General features: G+C 40.0%; 1 protein-coding gene across 1 annotated transcript in view; it reads right to left on the bottom strand.

The window, feature by feature from the left end:
- The window catches only part of LOC109476886 (plexin-A4-like), a 164,836-nt gene that overhangs the window by 104,375 nt on the left and 38,915 nt on the right, over window positions 1-21,546 (bottom strand). Inside the window, exon 4 of the mRNA XM_019777900.1 lies at window positions 13,403-13,531. Within this exon, the coding sequence (XP_019633459.1) occupies window positions 13,403-13,531 (129 nt within the window). The remainder of the gene's footprint in view (window positions 1-13,402; window positions 13,532-21,546) is intronic.

Genomic DNA, 21,546 nt, shown 5'->3' with positions numbered 1-21,546 from the left:
ACCCATTTTACATGCAGGGGAAAAACTAACAGTGCGAAAACTGGGTATGTACACTAGCGTGCGTATGCAGTTTTCGTACATCAGGGTTTTGACCATGTGAGTAATTTGGGTCTACACATACTGTTAGTACCAGAAGTATGAGCAATTTTATGGCTGTGAAGTGCATTGGAAAAACTACCAAGCCAGCAGGTTGAAAACAGTATACCAGTATCATTTTCTTCCGAAAATAGTTTCTTCAGGTTGGTAAGTATAGGATATAAGTTAGGGTTTTCTTTTACATAACCAAAAGTCACTACCTTGCTTACATTTCGGTGTCTATCAGACACCTTCTAGAGCTTCTGACTGGAGTTCTGCTTCTCGACACTATATGTAGCCCATGTACAATGTATAGGTGGCGCTTGAAGTGTAAGCAAAGTAGGAACTTTTGGTTGTGTAAAAGAAAACCCTTATATCCTAGTGTCATTTCTTGTGTATGTGTTATTATGTGTTATAAAAAGGCCAGAACCTTCTCCAAAGTTTTATGCCCCAATGTTCTTCTTGTGCAGTTCTGTATATCCATCAAATTAACCCTACATGTTAATGTAATGTTTGACATTGAGGGGAAAACTTTCCTATCCAAACAGATATCCCACTCAGGCTTTAACTAGGCCAGAGTTGGAGCAATTTGCTTCACCATCAGGCATAGATGGATGGTACCTGCCTTCCTCGCATAAAATCAATTCTTCAAAGGTGGATGAACACAGGGAAGGGGAGGTGGCTAGGTGAGGAGAAAATTACTCTTTCCACACATCCATAAGTGTGGGAGGATGATGTATTAATGCACAACATGCCCTTTTGATCTCTGGCTTTGGAAAAATATGGGGCAATTTTACCAGTGTGCTGGGGTATGTACACGTTGTAACATACAATTGTAGCAGGAGAGCTGTAATATTGTGCTTATTTCTGCAGTGGAGCTAAGGTATAAATAAAAAGTACAAAACAATAAAAATGATGGTGAACAGCAATTGTGTTCCACACATACATTTCTGGCTATATTATACGAATCCTGATTATTCAACATTAATTAATACAATTGAATATACACTTTCCCCAAATGCTGTCATCAAACATATTCCCAGAGAAATAAATCTTCAAGTCTGATCACTTTTCGTGCGTTGGGTCTTTGTAATTCCACGCACACGCTAACTAATGAGGTAGCTTGCCAACCCCCCTCCCTGTCCCTTCCCATTCCATCTGTAATCAAGCAGTTCGAGATTGATATAAACCCCAGCCTTCCCCTTGGATGTTGTTCCCCGAGGACTGCGATCTCCAGCCTGATGATGCTAAATGTGCATCTGGATACTCGCTAATGAGTTCCGCTCCTCTTGCGAGGGGAGTTTATGATAGACTGGACCAGAATACTGCACTGGTGCGGACAGCTGAAAGCCAATTATCCGCACAGCCATTTGTTTCACCAAGGAAGTTCAAAACCTTTACGACCTCTCTCCCTTTTAAGCCATCTTTATTTTCCTTTCAAAGGGACTATTTCTTAACAGTAAGAGCATTAAATCCACCTTTAAAGGAATTCCGAGTCTTAAAACTGAAATAGCGCCATTGTGCGACAAACCAACCTTAAGCTTATGCATGTACCTGGATCAACCTTCTAAACTTCTCCCATATTTCATCAAAATCTATAGACAATACAGCGCGGTCTGGCCTCGTTAAGCACATTTTAATATGACATGTAGATTCTACAGATGCCAATTAAGGCGGCTTTATTGCAAATCACAATCCAAGCCCTGCATGTTTGAGGCCGTGGGGAGATACCGGAATCCCCTCAGAAGCCTCTTGGTGCCATCTAAATCATTAAATCTCCCTGACAACAACTTCGTCTCCATTTCCTTAAAGAGAAATAATGAAATTCATGCAACAAGAAGCTGAGGTACAGACAGGATTTATAGACAGGTTGAAAAACAAACACAGTCATTTCAGTCTGGCCTGCAGGCACACTTAATCAAAAGTACACATTTTTAATCTAAAAGCAATTCTGTACTGATATTTTATTAAATTCTGCATGCCTTGGGCCCATGTGACCCAAGGATCAAATGTATTTAGGGCATTCTCAACTGCAGCTGAAGGTGACCTTTACCTCAACCTTCTGCAAATCCAATTGGGACATTTTTCCTTTACTTCTAAGCCTTTTGCCTGGTAGGAAAGGTGGAGTGGCAAAGAAGTCAAATTAAATATGCAGGGTTTAAAAAAAAGGCAATTTTATGTGCTTGGCACTAAAGTGGCGGATCAGGCAATTTCCTGAAAAACTGTTCAAACAATAACTGAAGATGACACCCTGTTAACAACCGAACCGATATTTTGATCCTAGGCGGATCTTCCTCCTAGCTGGATAGTCATTGGTCGATATTCAATAAGTAGGAGAGGCAGTAAAGGTCATGATGAAATCCCCCAGGAGGATCCACACCAGAGGTTAGGGCTGCAGGCTTCAACTGCTCACAGGATTTTGATTACAGAGCTTCTGGGCTGGGCCTGGTGAAATCATTCCGACGGTTGTCATGCCTCTGTCATCTTGATGATAAAAAGGCATTGGTCGTTTTTACCCAGTCAGCCTTATTTTTATTAAGGAGAAATGAATTTCATTATGATATCATTGCAATTGAAATTAATTGTAGTTGTTACTCCGTGAAGGAGGTCAGGACCTCCGGACGGAGTGTTGTAATCGGCTGATTTTTCATGTTCGCAGTCAAAACACTGGGTTCTCTTTGTGTAATCGGCACGCAATTTTATACGCCGTCTGCGGGCATGCCCGTGTTGATGCACGAATGTGTATTTTTGCCGTTGCTGCTTTCGCGGTCAATGTAATATCGCAGACGCACCCCTACAATTACGAGGCGAATTGGAATGGTCCAGAAAAACGCGTTGTTTGGAATAGCAGTGGGGTTCAAAAAAGTTCATGCAGATACGGGGTGGTTTTTATAAGTGGTTCCAGATGTTTTTGCCCATGGTTAAGAGATGCCAAGTTTTTTGGAAGATGTTCGCAGCCAAAACGCATTCTTCCGTACGTCGCATTTCTGTGTAATTTCGCATGTGGTGTTGCATTATGTCCGGGATGATGCACGTCTTTTTATTTTTACCGTAGCTGTTTTGATATTGGAGTAAATGCTTATTTTCGAAACATCCCCATTTCTTTGAAATGGTTTCGTCCGTTTATGCAACTGTTACTGCGCTAATGACGACCAGTCGCGCTGTCCTGATACACCGCGAATGCGCGAGTGTTCCCTGTAGACAGTCCCGGGAGTCATTTTTTGCACATTCCAGGAGCCAAACCAAAATACGTTCATGAACCGAGTCCAAAAAACCGAAACGTGAAAATCGGATGATCGGACCTGATGTACATTTCTCTTTCTATAGATTGTACACACAATACACACATCTTTAGATAATCTGGCCATGGCAGGTTAAAAAAAAAGTAACCCTGAATCATACTAGATTAGCGTAAATGCATGTTAATGCGTTCAAAACAAGAAAAAAATTGTTTCCGGGTATTAATCTCTTGAATCACGGCGCTGAATATTGACGCAAAATATTTCGGGCATCGCGCGCCCTTCCCGCGTCACGTGTAGGCATCTCGCATCTCTGATTGGTTGTTGCGTCTTAAGATGACTGAGCCGACGCGCGTTTAAACAATTTTTCTTTGTTCGATTTATCACACTTCACAGAGAATTGTCGCCAATGGCTACTTCTTTTTGTTGCAATATATAATACTTCACGGAGAATTGTCGCCTATGGCTTCTTGTTTCTTTTCATATTGAATTCATTAGGTTCTCCCTGTTGTCACTTAAGATGTAGAAATGGTCAGACCTTTTAGGCTAACTTTTGATAGCTTTCTTGTGATGCAATTTTAATTCTTCATTATCATACCAACATTGCAGACATGCAGTATATACATTGCGAGTCACATTCATATCAACAATCAATATTTCAATATTTCTTTTTTTTATTTCTTTCTGGGGGACAGTGCAGCGGTCATGAGAGTATCCCCTTGGCCACGTTTAACAAAAAAATGTTATAATTAGCTTCTCGACTCCAGGGCCTACAGTTGTATATGTCCCCAAGAAAATTTTACCACAGACCTCGTCAGTTAAACTCAGGGTCTGACTTGCAGCTATCTGTATACATGTTTAGCATACACAAAGCAAAGGTTCAATAGCCTCAACACTGCTTTGTCCTAGACCTTTCTTGAGGGAATGGCTTTGAACAAGAAAATATGGTATATGCTCTTTTAAGAACCACATAAACTGGGCAATGAACCTGCATTTATATTGTCCTGCAGCAGTCAATGCCCTACAGAAGGACTACCATCCCTTAAGACATTGTTCACTGTAGCTAAAAAGTAGGGGATTTATTTAAGCATGGAAAGAAATGAGGCATGTCCTATAATGGGTGACTTGAGTTGCCTCCACCATTGCTTTAATGGCCATTTGTGTCATACTGAGGGAACAGAATGGTAAATGCCCGAAGAAAACAATCCTTGCTCTCTAAGTTAAACCCTATTATGTATCTCGGCTTCTCCTTACCATCTCTCCTTCATCCATTCATGAATAACAAATGATACCCTTGAAAACTTCTCAAAGTAGTTGAGACTGTGATAGAAGAAGGAGTTTGCTGTATCATGTATTCAGTTTGTCTTCATCTCTTATTCATGATCCTAGATCATCGTAGATGCCCATTTGTGTCCAGTTAAAATTCCAGGGCGGCTCCCGCGTCGAGCTAATCATCGGGCACACGCGCCGGCCCGCGATGGGGTAAATCCACCATAAGTCCAACTCCATTAACGGGAATATCACCAACTGCCAGGGACGGTATCCTTGCAGACAAGACTCCCTAACCCCCTGCCCTCTATTCCTACTGAAATTGAATAATCCAAGATTACCGTTTCTCTCTTCTGTGTCATTAAAAATATCTACAGTGAAAGGATGCCACAGAGGTCTCATATAATTTTATGTCCTACATGTTGTAATTTTCACTCTGGCGAATTTCTGTCTTATCATTTCTCAAACAGCCCCTCCAACAACTTTTGTAGTGGCCGAGTCCCAGAGGTGCTTCTAAGGGGATTTGTGGTGCTGCCCGATTGGCAATAATCAGGCACAGGCATGTCCTAGGGGGGCTTCACCAGAGAGATGGGTGATCACAGCAACCAGGCTCTCAATTACCCGACATAACACTGCACAAGAGACCTTATCCATCAGAAGTATCCATCAATGGTGAAGGACTCCCGGACCAGGCTTAGGGAGGAATTGGGAGAATTACCCCATAATGCTGCTTCCTTTCCCACTTCTTCTAATTAGTTATGGACTGGAGAAATCTGATTAACCGGGAGACCTGGAAAGGACACATGCCCCATTTTGCTTGTTCCTGAGAGAGTGAAAGATTTTTTTCTTCTATGATAACCGGTAAAACGTCTTAAGGCATAACACACCAGTTTTGTACCGTAAGTACATGCTGCGCAAGACTGGACTGAAAGGTTTGAACCACTCACACTGGGAAGGACCCCTACTCTTTTCAATACATGCACCTTCATCATACCCAAGGTCTCCTCAATGACAGGACCTCTGGCTAGCTTTATGTCTCATCTGAGAGGACGTCCCTAACTGAAGCTAGGTACTCATTTTCACCTGTGTCGAGTGAGGAAATAGGTGTAAAGTACCTTTTCCAGAGTCAACAACCCTAACCACAAAGACCTCCTTGTCTCTAATACGCTAGATTCAAGGAAAAAAAAGTTACATAAAACCACACTGTGGCACCAACCCCATGTAGCAACCCAGTTGTCCAATTGAAATTTTGCCAAGATTAATGTTTTGTATCTTTTAGGGCACATGAGGTGCCTGTGTGTTTGGCGGCCTGTCTGTGTGTGTGTGAACATGATAACTTTAGAATGCCAGTGTGGATTGTCTTGATATTTGTTTTGATGACACCTTGAAATGTTTTTGGGCCCCCTGGCGGGTTGATTTCATTGTTGAACCCATCAATAAAAATGGCAAAGCTTTAGGAAGTTGAAGTAACACTTAGATTGTTCTGAATGCCTGATTACTAGATAGTATAAAAGCATTAAAAATCAACTTGAGCCACATTTAACTGCACTAAAGCTTGGTAAGCTGCAACAGTTTTCATGTACGTGCCAAGAGGGGGCCATACTCGCCTCATGTAATTGCTTTATTTCCTGCCAAATTCATGGCCCTCATTACAATTGAAGTCGTTAAAACATCCAGAAAAACACTTTAACGAGACTACACTATATCGTGCAATCATATGCTACAATCTAAGGATGAGATCTCATCTGCATTTTATATAGTTAGATTTTACCATCGGCAATGCCAAAAGCAATGGCTCATTTTATCACGAGCTGCAGTCACGTAAGGTGGTGTAATATTCTACGAGACAAGGGTTTATGACCATTCAAGAATCATAAAGTTGATGTATTGAATTCTTGCTAATGCCTCCCATCTGCAACATTAGATATAATATTATCATAAAACAGCGAGCCGGGGACCAAGACAGGAAGTACTGACAATTTACTGTATAATCAACTTTCTTTTCAATTTCAGTGTTTGTTTACTGTTTACTATTTATTTGCCCATAAAAATAAATCAATTTGTTGTAAATGGTAAAGAGAATATCCATAGGAAACCTAGGTTTATCAAGGGTTTACCCCTTCAATGCAATTAATTACTTATGTTCATGACAATTACTGATCATTTACTGATCATTTTAACATTCTATTATGGTATATAAATAAATAAGATCAAGTAAAAGAAAGGGGTAAATCATCAGATACTTTTCTTCATCTTTTGTGTATAAATCAAAAGCTTGATATGTATACGTCTAATTTGCATGAGCAAGGAACTGTTATGTACATGAAGTTCCTTGGTACAAACTACTGGTGTATGTTACTATTGAATTATCTTCTAACACTTTAATATATTAATCCAATTGCTATCAGACAAAGCAGTACTATAAAAGAAGAAGAATTGTACAGGGTAAAGTACAAAATGTGATTCCCCAAGGACAGTTTATATTCCCTACCAGTACATTGTACCATAGTGCAGTTCTAGGGCTTACAAAAAGGGAAACCTAAAATCCAAGGTGTACAATGTACATGTACCTTGATGCTGCCAGTAACATTGAATAATACATTTGGCATACACATGAACTCTGATGCACATCAGCTCCTATCAATATCTTCTTTTTCTTCTAAAAGTGTTCTTTCTTTTACATCTTTTATTGAAAAGAAGCAGGAAACCCAAAATGATTACAGTAGCTTTATCTCCCAGAAAGCAGGAATGGGTCACATTTTATGCCCGTTACTTGCTGACAAGTGAAAGAACATTGTACTGCCCACAAAAGCATCATAAAATTCAAACGCGGAATGTACGGTTTATGGTACACTGCAATTTTTCTTCACTTGACCTGATACATGGCGTGCATGTAAAATCCTACCAGGCCATTTCAGGACAACATGCTGTTTCTTGAATAATAATGAAATTTTATTTTTCTGCAAATCTGGGTCAATCTTATGTCAAAATGGCTGGTAAGGCCACACCAATTTAATTTGTTGGTTCTCGGATTTTTTCAGAAAAAATATGAAGCGACAGGGCGAAAAAAAATAAAAATAAAAACAGGTCTAGGCATCCTATTATAGGCTTAAATGCTATGGAATGAGCCATGAAGTCAACACAAAAGGCTGGGCTAAAATTTAAACATTGAATTTTGAACTTTTAATCAAACCACTGCAATGATAGATGGGAAAACTGTAACAACTAGGAAGAAAAGGACTTTCCTCAACTGTTGGGGGCAAAACATGAGCATTTTTCAGTTCATTCAGGGCCAGAATCAAATTTTTTTTTTTGCAAATCAGAAAAAAACGAAGAGGCGAATCCGAGAACCAACAAATTAAATTGGTGTGGCCTAAATTGAACAACTGATATATCACAGACTTTCCATGCCATAGTTCATGTAATTTATGCAGTCTCAAGGTCAAAAGTAAAAAATTGAGGCCGTCATATTTACTTGAATTATGTTATTAGCAACTTTTAATGGGGTTTCCCGCTTTGATGCCAAATGCCCTTGAATGTAGGGTTAGGTACATGTACATGTGTATTACACATACAATGCAAATTGAGATAAACGCTTCTCAGGGATGATAATATCAGTAACCTGCATGAAACATGGTTTATCAACTTTGGGGCTCACGTCATCAGAGTAGGGGAATGTGTACAAGGCTTAACTACGATCATTTAATGTATTGGAAAACGCTGGTTCGTCCCATAACGTTTATCGATGGCGCCATCCAATATGGGAAATGGCCACCATTTTCACGACATGACGTCGTAGAAAGCAGGCGGTAGTTCACTATTCATTATTTAGACTCCATTTTCTTTGTCGCCTGCACGTGCGTTATCATTGGGCGAAGCCTGACCTCTAATTTTCTGGGGTCACCAGCATCCGGTCATATACCCTTGACTGTGATGTGAGGTAAAAGTGCAAAGGAATTTTTGAAACAATAGGACAAAACTACAATAGTATGCTGAGATCTGAAGGTCGCTGTACTTTCTTTTCTGATTGCTGTAGGATGTTACAGGTTTCTGTACTGTCTTGAAATTTAATTTACAACTTGACAGTCTGATCATACAGCAAAACAATAAATTTCATTGGTTTTAGAGGAGGTGGGAAGTAAGAATTTATCTTGTTTCTAACACAGGTACATGGTGAAAATTTGAAACACCATATGCATATAAAACCCAAACATTTTATTTTTACCCTTAAATCTAAAGCTTTCAGCCGATACACAGTATACAAATCACCAAAGAACCAACTATTGACTGAGTGTTCACATTCGATCTAACACTTCCAACACTGGAAACCATCTGTCGATAAAGTACAACAATTGGAGCAAAATAAAAGATTAGGCACAATTCGAAGGAAAATACCTTTTATAGATCCTGCCTGAGGGTGAATAATATTCAGGCCGTAACAATTAGGATACTGTAACGTACATACTACAAGCCAAAGCCCTGGATAATTCTGCCCTGCAATAGCCTTGCAGCATGTATTGGAAATCCCTCTCTTGGCGAAGCCTCCATTAACTTTCTCCTGTGCATCTCTCCATGGTAATACCCCCACCTATCAGGGGATTTACAGGTGAGGCGACTCTAATGCAATGACATTTGGATTGTTGAATGATATGCATACACATAGATAGATCGGCATTTCTTCTAACTGCTTCTAAAAGTTTTAGCATGATTGTTGTTTAATTGAATTACATTTTCAAATTGATGAGGTTGTTGGCAGATATACAAATTATACAATTTATCATCACAAAAAAAGGTGATGTACATTAACAATCAAAAATGTGACAATGGAATTATGAATACACCAATTAAGGGGGCATACAAAATCAGAAACAATACTCTGCAGTGTCTGATTTGTGAGCAAATTTACAGGTTAGCCTAAGATATGAATTGATACAATGTAAATCTATGTCATAATACACACAACGTTGAAAACAAATAATGCCAGCCTCCATCACTATGATCTGACCTCAGGTCAGGACCTTTGACCTTTTAGACTGGGTGATGACCAGGGGTCAAAGCCATGGGAGTCTCCTGTTTTCATGGCAAATCCTCCGGTAATCAATTCATAATTTATGACAAACATAAAAACTTGAACAGAAGATAAGAATGTTGATCAAAACATGATGAGGGATACTTCAAACATTGGTAATACTATGCAAGAGCTGGCCAAAAGCATCTATAATCATCTCATTAATAAGATATTGCTGATTAACCAAGAGCTACACAGAAGGTCGTCCTTCAAGTTTGAATCAACCGCCTGTATTTGAATTCTCAGAATCCGATGCAGTTTAAACCTTTGCATGTCATATACCAGTGACTCTATTGTCATCTAACCATTGAGCAAATTTATTTTTTTTTACAGCTACAAGATGACCCTTAGTTGCTGACCCTTGTAGGGCTCTTCCTTGGCAAAGTCCCAATCGCCCCCCTCCCACTCATAAAGTCATATCTGCCATGACCTTGGGGCAGAATATGTCACAAAGGTTATGCTTTAGCCAGCCCCCAAGGCAGCACAAAGATATAACTGGGGTCTCGTGATTTAACAGGGCTTCTCTGTACTCCACTTAGAGCATCATAATATATATAAAAGTTAATCATGGTGGGTGGGTAGGGAAAAGATCAGTCGACCACACGTACACCCGATTTATATGTGAGCAAAAACCTGACTGTACGAAAACTGCATATGCATACAGGAGTTCGAAAACTCCATATGTCAATTTTTTTCGTGCATGTAAATCGGCCTGCTTTGATCAGCCTCCGGGGTAACATACGATCTAAACGTAGGTATTTGACGTACGTCAATGCTGGCCAATTTACACGCAGGAAAAACTCAATGCACGCAGTCTTCGTACACTTGCGTGCATTAGCAGTTTTTCATACCATCAGTATTTTTGCCAGCGTGTAAATTGGGTGATATCAAGTTACAATTACCATCAACCAAAATTACATTGTGTAAAACCTGGTTAAATCTTCAAATCATTACATGTGTCCATTAATTGGACCTCACCAGAGTTCCATATGCCTACACATGGAGCCTAACACTACTGAAAACAAGACTTTTCTGCACCCATGTACATGTATGACATTGATTGTAAGTCATCCCCTCACATCTAGAATTCTACTATTGGCAACATGCACCTGTCCTGTCCATACCTCAGCTTAGAGCCACAGCACCAAAGATAATCAATGTACTACATTGATAGGGTCTGATATTCAGCAGCCTGTACTTGGCACTGAGACAGTCTGGTAATCAAAAGTTTCAGCCATTCCCAGCAACTGAGATTGGCCACGATAGTCTTCACTCCAGCTTTTAGAATAATGGGTAGTGTATGATCAAATGTTATCTTTCTATTTGGCAAGAGGTGGACAAACTTGCCTAATGAGATGGAGAGATGCCAATATTGAACTTAAGATGAACACTGACAACCTTGAGGCTTTGGCCTTACAGTAATGTGCCATAAAAGCAGAAAACAGTTCATCACCACTTTGGTTCCAGGCCAGTGTGTCAGATACTAATGTAATAACATATTCATTAAAGCTATGGAGTATGGACACAGCCTATGCCCCTTTACTCCAGTCATGTGAGGGTAATAACCAAAAGTGCACTGACTTCTTGTTAGACCATACTCACATAAGCAAAAAGTGACAGGTTGGACATAGTGCACACTTGTTAAATGGCAGTTAACAATTCAGTGGAATTTTGTTGCAACAATTCAGTGAAATTTTCATGATCCTAAAATACCCGTATTTAACTTTATGTACAGAGCAAGAAGATGTTATATACATTATGTACGTATACATATACATGTACATATATATGTTCATGTACAGGTACAGAGATGTATTCTCCTTGGCTAGCGCTAAAAGGGAGAGTGGCTTGGCATTGTGTATTACTGTGTGGCAAATAACTGTATTGATGTTGAACACAAAACTCTGTGCATCTGATTCTAATTTTCTAGAGAATACAGAAGCTGACAGGTTTGTTGGTGCGGGGTGAAGGTAGTGTGACCACAGCATCAGGGGCCGGGCTACCCTCCATGCTTGAGTGCTCCCTTCAAAGGCATCCAGGGAATAACTGGTCACTCTGGTTCGCCAGTCTTGACCCCTGAAAGTTGGGTTCACCACACACTCAAGGACAGCAGCAGGCCCCGTCATGCTTGTTCAATATTTCAAGGAGGAATAGTCACACATGTTCAATACTTCAAGGAGGAATGGTCCGAAGAAGTATCCAATAATGGAAGCTTGCAAAGCTACCAGTATTCCATCTTTACTTCAAGTTGAAGTCTTCTTTCCAGTTTGATTCCAGTCAAGTCAGGATGTCTGTATGGAGCTGAGTATCTGGCAGCTAGCAGCCATTCAACTGTACTTTGCCTGAGTTCAAGTCTGGGTCTTCTGTCTGACTGTACTGGTCTGTATCCAGGTTCAAGTCTAGCATAATAGATAGTCTGTGTGTAATCTAAAGCCTCCTGATTGAGCCTGGATTTTAGTCTAACAAGCAGCCTGAGCCTAGGTTCCAGTCTACTAGTTCTTAAGAACAGGAGTCCCTCTCACCCTAAATCACCATGACCAAAAGAGTCTCAAACTTCAAAGGTACATCAGTTCAACCTGACCCTAACAGGAATCTCTGCTCTCTTTTATTCAATCCCATACTGGACTAATTGCCCCTAGCAAGTGTAAGTCGTTCCAAATCTGATCTTTCCTGGTGGAGGTTGGAAAAGTTGAATCAGGTTAATTGGTGGAGACTGGCATAAAATATAGGATTTCTCCAGCTAGTCTGGTCTACATTAGCACTTCACAAATAGGCCTTGTTATCAAGGAAACTGCTACCAGATTTCTCCTTGGCTGTCCACAGAAAAGTGCCTGGCAGAAGACTGGCAGCAGGAAATGGGGATAAATTTAAGGCAGGAGTTGAAGAAACTGCTGAGACACAGCCTAACAAGATATTATCAGTGCTCTGTTTTTAAAACTGGACAGGAGGAAATGGAAAGTAGGCTTGGTGGGTGGTAAGATTGACATTGATAAACCACTGAGAATACCTCAAGGGTTTAAACTAGGCCTTGGTGGCCCAACATTCATTGAGCTCAAGTAAAGGCTGCATATGCAATACTACAAACAAAATTCAGGATGAAATCTAGCACTAGGACAAGTTCAAAGAATCCTCATCATGATTTCTCTGTTCAATGTATCAAAGTGAATAGCTGCTGTATGTCCAAGCTGGTTTGAACTATTCAGTTGAACATTATTCACTTTTTGCTGTGGCAATCTGCTTATGACAAGGTTCAAGGTCAGGGTAAAGTACAAAATGTGTCAGTGGGAGTCATTTTAAGTTCATTGACATTGGCCATGCTATACACTGGCACTTGACTAAACTTCTTTGTGCCATTTCTCCTGACAAAAGTGTGTATTGTGTATTACAATTGTGATATCACTTATCTTTTAAATTATGTAGTGTCACTGGTAACATTTTGTTAACGTGATGCCTGAAATTGTCAGCAGTTGATGTGAGCATTATGTGTTAAAATAATAATCATAACCCAGAACGTTGTAATCTCAGATGGCTTGTATACCCTGGGAGCCAGACTAGTAAATTACCGCTATGGGGATTGAGTTGAGCCAGGGGAGTAGGGCCGGCCAACTCCCCTTGGGCTCTCAACTCCCCCATTTACATGTAGATAGGGGGTGTAGGGCTCTTGGCTGCCGACGAAAAGCGACAAACAGCCCAATACTACATGTAGTCTGGCTCCCATGGTAGGCTTGTATGGTATAGACTTAAATCTTACCTGTCTCTGGGTGGCCACGTAGATGTAGTTCTTGTCCTGTGTGAAGTACATGCTGGGGAGGACAGCGCTGTTGGTCACCACGGTCAGGTCCTCGTACTCATGTCCACTGGTGCCACTGGTCACCACAACCTGCAACACAACACAGGACGGTCAATGTCTCGTACTGTCATGTCATGTTTTCTGCTCTTTGCTCCTATATTTTCTTTCTAAAACGAAAAACATACAGATAATACACAAAATAAGATGATACAGAAAATACACATAATAACAACAAGAAGCCATAGGCGACAATTCTCCGTGAAGTATTATATATTGCAACAAAAAGAAGTAGCCATTGGCGACAATTCTCTGTGAAGTGTGATAAATCGAACAAAGAAAAATTGTTTAAACGCGCGTCGGCTCAGTCATCTTAAGACGCAACAACCAATCAGAGATGCGAGATGCCTACACGTGACGCGGGAAGGGCGCGCGATGCCCGAAATATTTTTGCGTCAATATTCAGCGCCGTGATTCAAGAGATTAATACCCGGAAACAATTTTTTTCTTGTTTTGAACGCATTAACATGCATTTACGCTAATCTAGTATGATTCAGGGTTACTTTTTTTTTAACCTGCCATGGCCAGATTATCTAAAGATGTGTGTATTGTGTGTACAATCTATAGAAAGAGAAATGTACATCAGGTCCGATCATCCGATTTTCACGTTTCGGTTTTTGGACTCGGTTCATGAACGTATTTTGGTTTGGCTCCTGGAATGTGCAAAAAAATGACTCCCGGGACTGTCTACAGGGAACACTCGCACATTCGCGGTGTATCAGGACAGCGCGACTGGTCGTCATTAGCGCAGTAACAGTTGCATAAACGGACGAAACCATTTCAAAGAAATGGGGATGTTTCGAAAATAAGCATTTACTCCAATATCAAAACAGCTACGGTAAAAATAAAAAGACGTGCATCATCCCGGACATAATGCAACACCACATGCGAAATTACACAGAAATGCGACGTACGGAAGAATGCGTTTTGGCTGCGAACATCTTCCAAAAAACTTGGCATCTCTTAACCATGGGCAAAAACATCTGGAACCACTTATAAAAACCACCCCGTATCTGCATGAACTTTTTTGAACCCCACTGCTATTCCAAACAACGCGTTTTTCTGGACCATTCCAATTCGCCTCGTAATTGTAGGGGTGCGTCTGCGATATTACATTGACCGCGAAAGCAGCAACGGCAAAAATACACATTCGTGCATCAACACGGGCATGCCCGCAGACGGCGTATAAAATTGCGTGCCGATTACACAAAGAGAACCCAGTGTTTTGACTGCGAACATGAAAAATCAGCCGATTACAACACTCCGTCCGGAGGTCCTGACCTCCTTCACGGAGTAATAATCAAAAATCTTGATTGAGTACAGATGGGCCCAGATATTGCGGAAGAATCTGCTGTGGAATATTTAACATTTTCAGTTCCAGGGTGGCAAGTCACAAAATATTCTAGATGAAGAAATCTGTCTGATATTGACATTTACTGCCATTTCTCAGTACATTTTCTTAATCATTTCATACTTGAAGTGCGTAAAATAGCCCAGAAACAAGATAAGTGTGAGGAGTCCAGGCATCCCTATATTTTCTAATACCAACAATAGCTAGAACCAGCCTACGATACGAAACTAGCAACTGTTTTCCGTCAGCGACATTTTTGCCTCACAGATATCAGTAAGCTATGATATATGGGATACAGTTCATTCCACCCATCCTACCTTGACACTGTTCAAGTCTGTATGCTTTAGTGCTTCAGTGACATCCTTGCATGACGCTCTTGTACAATGTATAACTAGGTTCACTTGTATAATAGTATGTTGACATGTTCAATCCCCGTCAATGTTGGAGTTCTCTTTTAGCAGCCAGATTGTATTGCTACATGGAAGACAAATTCTAAGGCCCGACATGTTGGATTAGAAACAGATAAGAAACTTGAAGAATTGACCGGATGCTGCTCTGCTGATTCCATTATGATTTTCCCTCCCTCCAACTGGCTATATCAAGACAATCTGGGAAATCCCCTAATACATTTTTTCTTAGAAGACCTGACATGAGGTGAATTTTCCTAAGCTCTGACATCCCTCATGAAGGATTCTTGGTCAAGCATGAAGGTGAAAACTTTAGAATGCCTTTGGCACCATATGATGCATGCACAACTTGTAGTGATGCATACCTAAACCCAATTTTAGGTTTAGGTCCGGATTCAAGTCCAGAGGTTTAGGTTCAGTTCCGGACTTGTAAGTCCGGACGTAAACCCATGGCATATACAAATGTACAATATTGCATGTTGGCAACCCTGCAATGTTGTCTGGGTGAAACTTTGGCAACATAACATGGAGGCCGGTACTTGACGATGCCCGATGGCAATGTTTTCTTTGTTTTGCAGCAAAGATTTTACAATCTACAGAAGGTTTTAGGTGGTTTGGAAAGAAAAGGGGTATGCGAAATGGTCTTTTATGGTAACAAGTCCGGACTCGGTTCTTGACTTTTAGGTTTTTTTGGACTTGAACATTCTTACAAGTCCGGATCCAAGTCCAGTGAACCGGTATGCATCACTATCAGCACAAGTCTATGTACAGGTAAGAAACCTTAGGAAAGTCATATTATTCCTACCAAAGTTTACTGATTGATGACGTGTGGGCACATTATATGTTGCAATCAAAAGAATTCAGTACTGCATTTTTCTTACTTACGATCTTGGCTCTGAATACTCCCAAGGTAATCGAGTCTCATGAGTACAACTTATGACATTTTCCTCCTTTATACACTTTTATCACTAATTTGTCATGAATTCCCCCTGCACCAGAGCTAAAATTAGCAAGAGGAGAAGCTGTCAGTAAGATGGGACGTCGGGGAGGCCAGAGGTTCACAGAGGGATCTAACAATGCCATCTATCATCCCAGTCAGGCCTTAAGATGACATTTGGGATATCCAACATGTAACATTCACTGCTTCATTACTAGCGAAATGAGGTGATTAAGATTGTTTCTATCAATCAACTTCAGATAACGATCAGTAAGAAAATGCACTGGCTGTTTGAATGGCATTACATATACATTTTTGTAATTGCTATTTAGTGTATCTAACTTTGGAGGCTGACAAGCAATAGAGCATTGTCTTTCAATTTACCTGCATGCCTACAATAAATGTTGGTATTGATATTAAGGAAATGTACAAGTAATGTAGTTTCAATGCATTCCATAAACATTTTTATAATTACTATTTAGGGAATCTACCTTTGCAACTTGCAATGTTATCAGCTAGGGCTTCATACACCTGTATTGTATTGTACAGTAATATGGTAGTCTTTGAACTATATAAATTTACTGCAATTTTAATTTACCACTTTAATTATGGTACATACTGGTTCTGATTTCCATTAATAATGCATTTTGGAAACATAAATTTACAATGCAATCTTTATAAGAAAAATTACATAAATCTTTATTGTATATTGTACCTTAATATACAGTGTTCATTAGCTTTCAAAGATAAGGTAGATTAATACATTTTAGATTTTAATAGGAATAGTTTATATGACACATCTGCTTAAATTGCCTTAAAAATTTACTTGCTTGTGGATGAAAATTATTACAGGATTGAAGTACATGTACCTTTGACATATAATTTTGACCAATGTCAGTATATCATAATATATGAATGAAACATGTACACACAATGTATACTAAATCTACTCACTCACTCACTCACTCACTCACTCACTCACTCACTCACACACTCACTTACTCGCTCACTCACCCACCCACTCACTCACTCACTCACTCACTCTCTCTCTCTCTCTCACTTACTACATGTACCTGTTCAACATCAGTTCTTCCCCGTCTCCAGAGGATTAGACATTATGCATGCTGATGCTTGGATTTATTGCAATTCTTTCTTCCAGGTCACAAAGATTCTGGAATAAATCAGTTTATGATACAGCCATTCTGACAGGATACTTAAGGAACTACGTACATTAGGACTACTAGGAGACTGAAGTGGGTCACCCAGACATCCCACAGGGGAGGCAATCTATCCATGTCTTGAGGAACACTGATAAAACTGAGCTGCCCACTTCAGATGGATCTCAGTCAGTGGCTCCTTATCTTCCCTGGGACATTTATGCCTGGGAGGGGACTGATCCTGCTAATTTCTGCCATCAAACTCCCCTCATATATATTTCTGAGCTCGACGCATAAAATGATAACATCATTTCAACCCGATGATGCCACATGAAGATATGCAATTTGAATGTCTGCAATGGTTGATGTGTCCCATTTTCGTGACCTATATTTTGACCTTAAAAAAAGGAACAGTTAGATATTTAGCAGACTGTGGCACAAAGTTCCTCCAGCAAAATGTAACATATTTCTGCATACAGTCTAGAATCTATAACTATACTTGTTTGTAAATTGTAACTGCTGATGTTTTTTCTAATGTAATTCTAAATGCACTGTGATAATTATTGAAAACAATATATGCACCAATGAGTGATTCAGTCGAAAATTTCTGGTGAATTAATTTCTTTTTTGAGTTGGAGAACAGTTTAATTTTCTTCATGATAATGCACCAATGCTTTTCCTCAAGCTCATGAATATCTAAATTTTTCTGGGTTTCCATACGATTACCAGATACTAGAAAGGAAAAAAAATGGGCTGTTTCACAGTGTGTCTGCTATATTTCACCTTTTCATACCTCTAATTGCAAATTCACCTCTAGCCACCGACTCCGTATCTTTAGTTTCTCTTATATGACATGTTTTATCATTGCTCTTATCTCCAGCCCGAAAGCAATCTTTGGCAGTTCAATGTTTATGAGATATCTATGATTAAACATCCTTCATTGCGATGCCTGCAGGATTCCATAATGTATCCATGATTAGATCTTGAAGTCATCAAACCAATTTATCATGGAATTGTCTGAAGGCTAGTGCCATCAATCCTTGTATGGGCGGACACCAACAACTAGCAGGGTGCTCTGCTGAATTTTTTTCACAGCGCAGGGGTCAGGTACTGAAAAACAATTTATCGCATCGCAAGCCGTGCATTGAGTCCCAAAGATGGGTTTGGTATCCTCCCTGAAAAATTTTTAACTGATAATCGTCTGATTTTCTATTTTTCTGCTTATTGAGGGACAAATTTTGTGATGTTACGTTTTCCCTCTGTTCAAGGAGGTTTTTGATCCTCCTTGCTCTGTTATAGCTTTATTTTTAAGTCAAACTTAAATTTTCAAAAATAAGGGGTCACATGGTTCTCTCCAAAAAGAAACACCCCTTTGAAAGCAAGTGTACGGGGCTAATGTATATATATCACAGTATAGGGGGTCCAAATCACAGCATAGGGGACCCCTATGCTTAAACAGCCTGCCTGGTGAGAACCCTGACTATCTCAGAAACACCTGAAGGGCCGCCAATTCTAGATTCATCCTTCAGGCTGACTCCTGATGAACTCTTTACATACAAATTGCGGTAAAACTAGGTCACAGGGTCGGAACTGTGAGAACGGTCACGGAATCCATCACCTCTCTAGATGAGCCGGCCAGCCCGTTACCATTAAGTCACTCGTCATCAAGTCTACATCTGAGAAAACCGCAATGCATCAGCAAAGAGCGCTTCGACTTCTGTTCAAAGTGGGAGAGACTCATAAAGAGAAGGAAGGCAAATCTCCTTCACAGTTACCAGTGTCATATAATGGGCCATACACAACTGCATTCTGTTATGTGAAGAAGCATTGTGAGCATTGATGCTCACGATAAAGATATGGATGACGTTTTATCCCTGTATGTCTCCAGTCTGAATGTGATTACAGTATTATTACAGAGCTATGATGGGTTGTTCAAATCCTTTTTTCCAAATATATGCCAAAGGATAGGTAGCATATCAAAAGATGCCATTTAAGAATAGGCTGTCTACAAACATTGCTCCAAGAGTATATAAACCACCATGTAGAAGAAACCAGAAATAAGAGAGCCCAAACAGAAGATACATGTATGCATTTGGTACAGCACATTTTGTATTATGATGATATAACTTGCAAGTAACAAATGTACATTGATTTGGTGCAGCACATTTTGTATGATGATGAGTCAAGTACATTATTCCATAACACATATACAGGTACCCTGCCAATGATTTCACTTCAATCCAAAGCCATAAACACTCTCACTCCAACCTGACTTCGCTGGTGGTCAGCGTGATCAATATATAATTTCCATTGGCAAAAACTTGTAGACAACCTAATTCCTGTCTGACTGAAACCAATTTCTGCCTCACAACTACAGTTAATCCAGTCCATCTACAATACAGGGACATCCAATTAGTAGTTAGGGGAGGAATCTATTCAGTAACTTGCACATGGAATGAGGACAGAATTGGCAGTTAGTTCCACTATCCCACATGCATGTATGTAGTTAATGAACTACTCTTCTGGTCAAAAGAAATTTGTGGGACTTTTCTGGGACTAATAAATTGAAAAACTTTCGTGTAAATTCCAGCATGTGTTGTGGGGTCAAACAGGAAGACCTGTAAGTGTAGTAAAAGTTTTTTTGTTTCATTGCAAAAAAAAATTATAATTGAGACAGAACACATTGTCAAAAGCACTGTTTTGTCTAACTCAAATGCTTGTACATTATTCGAGAATCCCAATAAAATTAACTGGTTCAACAACTTCTAATGAGCACCATAACATCACAAAATAGGTCAATTTACCAATCACCTCTATTACTCCTGCTCACTCTACTATCATTATCCCTCTACTTATATCATTCTCCCCTATACCCAAGGGACAAATAGCTTAATCATCTGAGGCCTAGAAATCTATAGCATCATTTCAAATGATTCTTATTTTGCCCTGCCTTTTAACGATTTGATTTTTTTTTTTACAGATATGTGTGATGGCTAAGTGGGAGTTAGAGTGACTTTGCTGTGTAAAAAGGGTGACACAGAAGTGCTGTGGTATAGCACTTCTGAAAATGGGCCATAACGCTTTCAAGCTGGGCCCATGTGTTAGACGACAACAAGTGGAAGCCATTTCAGCACCAAGGAGAGCAACTTCAAGAACATTCTCTTCAGAGAGTTTGCACCCTCGGCTAATGGCTGCATTTCTGCAGAAAAACAGCTTGTCACAGTCAAAGTCTATCAAGATTAAGGGGCGTGGAATGGAAATAATGTGCAGAACAAGTACAACTCGCGGCATTTACCCGGTAATTCAAACATTCATTACCAGATGGGCATGTCATTACAATCAGTCTCCAGCCCAGAAAGAGATTACACACAAACCAAACCACTGCAATTACTAGCTGGGCTCTTCATCTTTCATGAGTGTGATAGCACTGTACTGCAAAGAACCCTTTCAACACAGGAAGTGCACTTAATATTCAGATGGACAATCTGTGCCACCTAAAATTACCTGGTAACAAAAAGTAGTAGCCTAGAATGCTGTTTAAGATTGATCAGAAGATAGTTTTGCCAATTATTTTTCATGTGTTGTAAAAGCATTGTGGATCATCAAGTTCATTTTTCTTCCATACAAGGCAATGCAAATGTTGTTTCTTTGCCAGAGAGTACTAATCCTAGCTTAACACTAAGTTGACAACATTATACCTTTATCTTCCAAACCTCCTTTATCTCTTAAGACCATACAATAATTCTTAGACATTTCATTAATGAAGCGCATGCATGAGGGACACTGATAAAGGCTTCCATCCCAGCAGAATTAATGCCACCACGTAGCCCATTATACAGGAGAGACTGTCTCCGCCGAGCCGGGATGTCTGCGAAAAACCACTTACGTCTCCACATTACCTCTGTCTTCTGACGAGACCATGTGTCTTCTGGCTACTAACGAATATTACTTCGCTAATTTCCCCCAGATTTCTTCTCCATTTAGACTGAGTAATAAGTTCTTATTACATGCATGTATGCGTGTGTGTGTGTACAGGCCCTCTTGCCACGATTCGCGACATTTTACACTTCATTTGCTTCCATATCTACTGCAATATTCATGGCAGTACGCGAGGCGAATTTCTCGCTTGCGACAATTTTTCAATTAACGGCTTGACTTATTTGTCACCGGCTCTATCCGGCGTCTCCTCCCAAATG

This window comes from Branchiostoma belcheri, unplaced genomic scaffold (assembly GCF_001625305.1).
Source record: "Branchiostoma belcheri isolate BF01 breed outbred unplaced genomic scaffold, Haploidv18h27 scaffold4, whole genome shotgun sequence".
Lineage (NCBI taxonomy): Eukaryota > Metazoa > Chordata > Leptocardii > Amphioxiformes > Branchiostomatidae > Branchiostoma > Branchiostoma belcheri.
This window is presented reverse-complemented; position numbering and strand designations above follow the sequence as displayed.